General features: G+C 41.6%; 1 protein-coding gene across 1 annotated transcript; it reads left to right on the top strand.

Moving 5' to 3' along the window:
- Positions 1-404: 404 nt before the first annotated feature.
- LOC311106038 (2-hydroxyacyl-CoA lyase 2) lies at positions 405-5,826 on the top strand. The gene is made up of 14 exons (XM_084148317.1): positions 405-819; positions 1,211-1,412; positions 1,582-1,709; positions 1,931-2,181; positions 2,274-2,373; positions 2,534-2,631; positions 2,720-2,856; positions 2,945-3,079; positions 3,198-3,312; positions 3,448-3,617; positions 3,830-3,900; positions 4,031-4,102; positions 4,198-4,303; positions 4,457-5,826. The coding sequence occupies exons 1-14, from the start codon at positions 718-720 to the stop codon at positions 4,633-4,635; spliced, it is 1,866 nt and encodes a 621-aa protein (XP_084004443.1). The 5' UTR covers positions 405-717; the 3' UTR covers positions 4,636-5,826.
- The last annotated feature ends 3,502 nt before the right edge of the window (positions 5,827-9,328 follow it).

Raw genomic sequence — 9,328 nt, 5'->3', positions numbered from 1 at the left:
AATTCTGTGAACTGTCTTGTGCAAGTTTTTAAATTGACACAATACCTGTTAGCAAAGGTGTCAGCTAGAGATTAGGGTGCAGGAGCTTACAGGGATTTGTAGTTTTGCATGATGTCTACTTTAACGCAAATTAGCATTTTCGAATCTGAAAGTAAATAGAGACAAATATATTGATAAAAGTCACCTTGTTGGAGAGAGATTTACATGGTTATCAAAGTGTCAAGCCAGGGTAAGCCTACACGAAACACAGCCCATATTTTTAAGTGTTTCTAAAATCCCCTATGGGAAAAATGAATGGAACCATTTTCCTGTTTGACTGCTAGGTTTTATGGGTATTATGACACCTCCAGTGTGGGGCTCAATGAACACCCATACAAAAACACGCTTGGTGAGAGAAGAAAACCGAAGCAAAAAAAATAAAAAACTTGCCATTTTGCGACATTTGCGGAACTTCGTGTCGACAGTGAGCAATAGCAATCATCGGTCATTTCAAATCGAAATACGGTGATTAGTTTCATTGCATGAACGGGTGGATTATGGTTTTCCACGCGTTTCTTGTACAGTGTGCTAGTAAATGGTGCATTTGAAATGCCTGTCTATAAATTGTACTGCTAATAGGTTGTACTTTTGATGAACAGCAGCCTAAACTGGAGAGTTATCCGATCAGGATAAAATATTGGCTACTGCTTTATTTTGACACATTGCCGTCGCTTGAAAATGGAGATTGCCACCGCGCTAGGGTGTTCTGTTGGTTTTGCCATCGGAGGACTAGTATTTGTAGCGTATAAACTTGGCTTACTTTATCAGTTGTTTCATAAGGTAAGTTTGTTTCGTGTAAACAATGTTACATTTTAACTTGGCGTCAGCCTGCTCACTTGCTGTCTCAACTCTAAAACTTAGTAGGTGAAAGGTAACCCTGCTGCATGTGAGAGAACTCTTAACTGCCTTGTGGCTAACACAAGGGCCATGACGACACAGTGCAGGTTCTTCAGAAGTCATACAATAGGCTACATAAGGAGCATTAGGCCTACTAGGACAATATGCAGTTTATTGATAATTACAAGATACTGTAGTAATAAATAACCAATAGGCCTTTTCTAGTTTACGACAACACTTTTCAGTTAATTAAATCTAATATTCACAGTCCATGACCCCGATTTGAGGTCTGCCTGTTCAATCCTTTGCCTGAGTCCTCTACTTCTTCCCCCAGACTGAGACCCAGAGCCCTCGCCATGGTGGGGAGAGTGTGGCAGAGGTTCTGCGTGCCCATGGGGTTAAGTTTGTCTTTACCCTGGTGGGGGGGCACATCTCACCCATCTTGGTGGCCTGCGAGAAGCTGGGCATCCGCATCGTGGACACCAGGCACGAAGCTACTGCCGTTTTTGCAGCTGACGCAGTAGCCAGGCTCTCTGGTAAATAAGTAACATAAATGACCTACTATAATATCCCAAATACCTTGCATTACAGTTGTCGGTGTCTATCTGAACTGTCCGGGACTGGTTTAACTTGCTTAGTGCGCTATAGTCTACTAATTTGTTCATACTGTAGCATTGACACTGTCAGTGATTCTCCCTCCAACAGGCACTGTAGGTGTAGCTGCAGTGACTGCTGGCCCAGGCCTGACTAACACAGTCACAGCAGTGAAGAACGCTCAGATGGCAGAGTCTCCACTGCTTCTCTTGGGGGGAGCTGCTGGAACACTACTTCAGGTGAGTGTCTGAGGGCTTTTACTGGTGTGGCTGCATGGGTGGTACCCTAGTCCTAACATTAACACTAAAGCTAAGGTCACGCTACACCAGCAAGTTATACTCAACAAAATACCATAATCTTGCACTGTAGAGTTGTGTGACTGTGGGTGAGCACACTCTCTCATCTGATTCCCCCTATCCATTGTGGAGGTTTGACCTCTTGGTGAACTTTTGTTGTGCAGGGTAGAGGAGCGCTGCAGGACATTGACCAGATGTCCCTGTTCAAGCCGCTGTGTAAGTTCTGCGCCTCGGTGAGGAGTGTGAGGGAGATCGCCCCCACGGTGAGGAAGGCCCTGGCCATCGCCCAGTCTGGAACTCCAGGACCTGTGTTCATAGAGTTCCCCATCGACACACTCTACCCCTTCCACCTGGTGTCCAAAGAGTTCGGAGTGAAAAACCCTCCCAAGGGAATAATGGGGAAAGTTGTCACTTGGTAAGTAATCAGCAGGATTGTGCTTGACCATTCTTTCACATATCCCTTGTGATTTGTGAAAGTAACAGATGCTGTATATCTTTTTCCATAAGGTACCTCCACAATCACCTAAATAACTTGTTTGCTGGAGCCTGGGAAACCAGAGACGTGTCCCCTCTCCCAGTGCACATCCCTCAGGCCACAGACGATCAGGCAAGACTAACTCTAGCCCTCAGTCGTTCTCTAACAACAGTGAGAAAGGCTTAATTTAAGCCGACAGTTCGTACTGTAGCCAGTTACAGTTTTCCAATAGACATGAAGGTATGTTTGTTATGTATCCCTTGTGGCTCAACCTCTATTGATTTGTCATCAGGTACAAAAGTGTATAGAGCTGGTGAGCAGAGCCAAGAAGCCTGTTATCCTACTGGGGAGCCAGGCAACACTACCTCCAACACCTGCAGACGACATCAGGTATTTCAACAACCACATTTATATTACACGAGACATCAGCAGACATCTGGTCCATTCAATGCCAATTCATATAGTTGTCCTGTTACAGGGCGGCCCTGGAGTCCCTGGGTATCCCCTGCTTCCTGGGTGGAATGTCCCGTGGCATGCTGGGTAGGAACAGTCCCTTGCACATCAGACAGAACAGGAGGGACGCCCTAAAGGACTCAGACCTTGTGCTGCTAGCAGGTGAGACACAAACTGCCACCTATAAGTTTTGTCTTCATACAGTTGTTGTGTCTTTGAGGCTGTCTCACAATGGTGGCATGTGTTGCAGGAACTGTATGTGACTTCCGATTAAGCTATGGCAGAGTGCTGAACAGGCGCAGCAAGATCATTGCTGTCAACAGAGACAAGACTCAACTTCTGAAGAACTCTGACATGTTTTGGAAGCCCACTGTGGCCATTCAGGGTTGGTACTGATGACTGAATTGTCCAATCAGAAGTGTTATTTGCTTTCACATAATGCTGCCACTACCTCTTTGGGCTATTTGGTCTTGTGGAGACTCACATTTCTGTCTGTCTTTTAGGAGATGCAGGCTCCTTCCTACTCCGCCTCTCCGATGGCCTCAAGGGCCACAAATGTCCTGAGGATTGGCCACAGAGTCTCAAAGCAGGAGATGTCACCAAAGAGAAGGCTAATCGGTACAGTTGTGGAATTCATTCAGCCAGTTGGGCAGAAAGCCTCCATACAAATGACTACAGTCAGTACATCTAGTGCACCAACCATAGCCAGTAAAGGGTGTGTTAGTTCCCTGTGAAAGTGTGTTTTCCATGCAGGGGGAAGGCTGATGAGAAGACGGACCGCCACCTGAACCCCCTGAGTGTCCTGCACCGTGTGGATGAGCTGATGGCTGACGACAGCATCATAGTGGCGGATGGGGGCGACTTTGTGGGCAGTGCTGCTTACATCATGAGACCAAGGGGCCCACTCCGCTGGCTGGATCCAGGTCAGGATCCTCAGTGGACAGTATTAGAGTTATTATTATTATTTTTTTACAAAATATGTTTTGAAATATGTTATAGGATATAGTCACTTGAGTAAGAGCGGTATTAACAAGTACAATAAAAAAAAAAGTAGGACTTGTTTATTGAATTTGAACCCTGGATGTTCTTGATATTTTAATGGATGATTACCTAATGTTGTTCGTCATTCTAACAGGAGCATTTGGAACCCTTGGTGTTGGAGGAGGGTTTGCTCTGGGAGCCAAGCTGTGTCGACCTGAGTCAGAGGTAAAGTAGAATACCAAGCAGGCTTTATCGATCACTGTTTTTATAGGGGTTTAGGTTTGTCGGTTTGTTCATGTTATGAAACAACATGTATGGTTTTGGTTGAGTTTAGCTGACTAAGTTTCTCATTAAGGTGTGGATCATCTATGGTGATGGATCCCTGGGATACAGTGTTGCAGAATTTGACACCTTTACCAGACACAAGGTACAGTAATAACCAATTCACTATTCAGACCAATTTATCAGCTAACTAATCTTGCATTCCGACCAGTTAATCTGCTTTGTCCCTCTCTCTCCCAGACACCAGTAATTGCTCTGGTGGGGAACGATGCCTGTTGGAGCCAGATCTCCAGGGAGCAGGTTCCCATCCTGGGCAGCAACGTGGCCTGTGGCCTGGCCTTCACAGGTCTTTATGTTGGCCTACTGTAACCCCACTGCCACCATACTGGGGATCTCTAGTGCCCATACTCACACATGCAATGTCTCTGTTGGCCCATGTCATCTGTTTGGATGTCATGTCACACATCCAACATGCTGTCTCTATTTTCCTCTTCCCTAGATTACCACATAGTTGCAGACGGTTACGGCGGCAAGGGCACCCTCATTGGTCGCGAGGATGAGGACAAGCTGGATGACATCATAAAAGAGGCACAGAAGGAGACCCGAGAGGGGAGAGCCACACTACTCAATGTTCTCATAGGGAAGACCAACTTCAGAGAGGGCTCCATCTCTGTGTAGAGTAGGTCAGACAGACAGGCCGCAACCCGTTGGGTTTCTGTCTGGACCTGTGGGTCCTAAAACCTTCCCACCTTGCCTAGAAACCCACATTTGTTCACATGCTGTGGAACAGTACAACTGCTGCATTTATCTGGTGAAGAAGGGAAAAGATGAGTGTGTCTGCTGAATGAACCCAACAATTCAGGAACTCATTCTTCTCAACCTTTATCAGCCTTTCAAACAGCTGTTAAGATACGTTTTGATCATGGACTTGAATGGATGAATGAAACCATTTTGGGTTGTTTTTGCTTGAGATAATCAAACTTGACTTGTATGCTTTAGAAAATGAACTATGACTGGCTTTGCTGCTGTTATTATGTAGTAGGCCAGTATCCTTGCTGTATACACTTAACTAATACATGTATATTGACTTCAGATAGCCTATTGATCTACTGAACTCTACCTTGAAGCTGGTCATTTTATTTTGAAAAACAAAGTGAATTTTGGAATGATGTCCTTCATAGGGATATTTAGGAAAGTTAAACATACACTAACCTACAAGCCGCAGCAGGGTCTTTAGGGTTAAGAACAAGGTAATAATACAATTGTAATAATACTGTAATCATTTAATTTAAATGGTATAGAATTGATGATTGTATGCCTTTTTAAATTTTTGAATGTACTGTAAGACTCTACTAATACATCAATCAACAGAATGGGTACACAAATACAAGACGCCCTATGAAAGAGGAAGGAATTTCAACTGGAAGATGTTATCATAAGTTACCATTTGGGTATTGGTCATTATAATCTTACTTATTACACTGCTCATACTATTTCAGGTTTACCTATTTTAAGGAATTCTGCATTATCCTGATCATGCAAATTGGAGTCCACCTTAAATTTGAATGTTTTGAGAATATTGGAATATTTTCTGTTTTGCTTTGGATTGAATCACTATGTACTATTCATAATATTTGAGTCGTTGTCAGGAGAGGGATTGGAAGACACCTGCCCTGAATCTGGGTGTGAGAATCTGTTGCACTGACATTTTGGGTTTGATTATATAATATTTTATCTTATACATAAGCACACTGATACTAGTATGCCTCTTCTGTTTTTCAATGTTGACCCAATGCATTTAGTCATCAGAACGATGTGGGATTATAGGGACAGTTGTTATTTTTGCATTGCAATAAAGAGAATCATGTATATTGTTTTTTTCCGCTCTATTGAGTGATGCCTGCCTTTGTGACACCGGCTGTATTGGTTGTCTAATTCTGAGATATTCACCATTGTTACGACCAGTGTATGACTACACTATCCACTCCACTGCCTCCTTATCCTCTATCATTTACCTTGAACTTTTATCAACTCAGAGGTCAAGAGTGTGTTAGCTGTAGGCAGAGCTACTGTACATACAGATCTCTATATGTCTCTGGCTATATAGTCACAAACATGCTAGTCTTGCGTTACCATACTACCAAGTCTTGTTCAATGATTGTTCTACTGTATAAATGTTCTGACTGTTTTAGATAATAGGATATGATGGTTTGCTTTTAGATTGAATGTTCAAAGTCTACAAGTGTTACAGCCAGTGTATTACATATTAATAATACAATTTGGATCATCGCACCCTAACCATTTACTTTGGTCCTATTGGTCGAAACAAATTGAAGAGTAATTATAGGTCTGCTTGATGAATGAACGATTGTTATTTGGCCAACAGCTTCTCTTAACTAATTTTCCTTTTCTTTTCCAGCTGTATGTTCTCTTCTTTGAAGTGTTAATCCATATCTCACAGAACTGCACCTGTAGACCTCTTTCTTATTCTCTACTTTTCCTGGGAGAGTTTAACCTCCTGTGAACCTTTCTATGGTGAGCAGTGCCTTTCCTGATGTTCTGGAGCACCATTAGCTCTAGAGCAAACAGCATGGCTTGCAAAAGGCTTTTCCATATGTTCTGGGTTGGTCCTACTTTCATTTTTCCTCAAGCAGTACTAATGGAATTGACTGATTTAATGCAGATTTCTTTAGTAATTTTGTCCTGAATTCTGTTATGCTTTTACAGCAGTACTACCTGTGTCTTGGAAACCTTTGGCCCACTCCTTGTGGGTGCAATTTTCGTAATTACCGGTAGATGGTGGACTCTCACCATTGTTGGTGTGTCGGCCACACATATACTATTATTGGTATCCTCAAAGTAGGCTAACTAACCAGTTGTGTAAAGTACTTAAGTAAAAATACTTGAAAGTACTACTTAAGTAGCTTTTTGGGGTATCTGTACTTTACATTACATTTTTGACAGCTTTTACTTTTACTTCACTACATTCCTAAAGAAAAGTATGTACTTTTTACTCCATACATTTTCCCTGACACCCAAAAGTACTCGTTACATTTTGAATGCTTAGCATGACAGGAAAATTGTCATATTCACGCACTTATCAAGAGAACATCCCTGATCATCCCTACTACCTCTGATCTGGCGGACTCACTAAAACATGCTTTGTTTGTAAATTATGTCTGAGTGATGGAGCATTCCCCTGGCTATCCGTAAATTTAAAAAACAAGAAAATTATGCTGTCTGGTTTGCTTTATATAAGGAATTTGAAATTATTGATACTTTACTTTTGATACTTATGTATATGTAAAACCAAATACTTTTAGACTTTTTAAAATATTGCTTGTGTAGAAAATAGTTTTATTGTCAGTCATTTCCAAACAGGGTATAATTTCTTTAATTTGTGGTAGAATTTAGAAAAAAACGTTTATTTTATGTATTTAGAATCAACTATATGCTAGCTGTAATACTGGCCAAAGCATGCTAGCAGTCTGTCATTTTTCTCCAAAAACTGTAGAAGCGTTATTTCCATCACAGTCATTTCCATCACAAACTTAACTGTGGTGGAAATGACAGATCGTGGTGGAATTGAAAACAATTCATTATGTTATTAGTTTTTATTTATTTTTACTTTATTTACTTTAGGCTCATTTAATTCATGTTTTAAATTCATATAACTTAGAAAATGCTCCAAGTTGTGCACAAGTTGAAAACTTAAGTAGTATTTTTCTTTGTTTATAGAAGATGCCACATAAAACAGCACAGAGGTCACAGACATAGAAACAAAACAAAAAATTATCCTATACGATACCAGGAGCATCTGCAAAAAGACAGGAAGAGATATTGGAAGAAAAAAGAGAAGGGAGAAGTGAAATCTATCTCTGAGCTTACAAAGCGAGAACAAAGAAGCAAGAGAAGGCAATGGAAATGCAACCAACAGAATAGAAGACAGACTTGAAAGAGAACAGTTGCAATGGAGACCTACCTATCAGGCAACACACCACCTCAGTCACCAGATGACTTGCAGCCAGAACATGAGGCCAACATACCTGCCCCTAATTTACCTGCCCCTGATGCATGCCCTGTAAATTTACCTTCCTCATCGTCTGCAACAGGAATGAGAAGTCGAATACTTGCGGGAAGGAAAAAGGTTGGAAGAGGTCGCTCAAAAACATACAGAGATCTTTGCATGACAAATGTCAAACTTGATAAACCTTTATGGAAAGCAGAGAAATACAAAAAAATGTATTATCAACTGATGAAGAAAATGGAGAGACAAGATTCCCCAAAGACAAAGACAAAACAGCAAATGAAGAAAACGTTTGTTTCAAAATGCCATCATAGCAGAGTTAAAGCAAAATTATCAAAAAATGTGCAGTGCCAAGGACAAACAAGTGGCTTAAAAAATGCTCAGAGGCAACATCCAGAAACATACCAGAAAGTATGGCCTGGTCAAAGCCGCAAACAGAGAATTTGGATTTTCAGCAAAAGCAATGAGGCAAAAGAAAACAGGCCAACAAGTCTTCAATACTCCAGGAAAAAGCAGTGTAACAGAATTAGCACAGCCACAGAAGAGAAAATCACTAGATTCTATGAACATGATGACAACAGTAGAACAACAACAGGGAAAAAGGAACAAGAAAAACAAGCAGAAGCGCTTCTTGAATGGCACAATTCAGAACGTTTATCAGAAGTTTAAGAGGGAATATTCAGAGATGAAAATCTACAAAAGGTGTCCTTTTTGGGTTGTCAAGCCAACAGTCCAGGATAGGGACACATGCCTCAGCAAAACCCACGGCAACCTCCAGTTCATGGCGGACAAACTACAGTATCACAAAGTGATCAGCTGCAGCAACATTGAAAACCTTATTGAGTCTTTGTGGACCTGAAAAAAGAGTGCATGTACAGAGAGTGTCCCTTTGCCAAGCAAAAGAGCTTAAACATCTGACTATGATGCTAGTGAGCAGACATGGTGGTTTGAGTGGAAAAACAGCTGAAGAGAGAGAAGAAAAACAAAGAGGGAAACATGGAGAAGTTCACTGTACATTTGACAGTAAAAGAAACGGTGTGTTGCACACTGCAGGACTTCTCCAAAGGATTGACAGAGAAGTTGGGGAAACAACTGTACAACATTCGACACCAATACTCCAAACTGAGAGAATTAAAAGAGAATCTGCGGTAAGAGGAGATCATCGTGCATATTGACTTTGCAGAGAACTACCTGTGTAAATACACCAGTGAAATCCAGGTAGTTCACTTTGGTGATTCTCACAAGCAGGTGACCCTCCACACCTGTGTTTGATATACCACAAATGATACAGTTTCACTCTGCTCACTGAGCTCTTCTATGCGGATGACCCCTCTGCTATCTGGG

Source organism: Coregonus lavaretus, assembly GCF_964263955.1.
Source record: "Coregonus lavaretus genome assembly, chromosome: 30".
NCBI classification, from domain to species: Eukaryota; Metazoa; Chordata; class Actinopteri; order Salmoniformes; family Salmonidae; genus Coregonus; species Coregonus lavaretus.
This window is presented reverse-complemented; position numbering and strand designations above follow the sequence as displayed.

Bases quoted from the DNA above. Each gene is read 5' to 3' on its own strand.
- LOC311106038 (XM_084148317.1), top strand. From the start codon at position 718: ATGGAGATTGCCACCGCGCTAGGGTGTTCTGTTGGTTTTGCCATCGGA. The intron at 1,413-1,581 runs GTAAATAAGTAA...TCCCTCCAACAG, and splicing joins CGCAGTAGCCAGGCTCTCTG to GCACTGTAGGTGTAGCTGCA. The intron at 2,857-2,944 runs GTGAGACACAAA...CATGTGTTGCAG, and splicing joins AGACCTTGTGCTGCTAGCAG to GAACTGTATGTGACTTCCGA.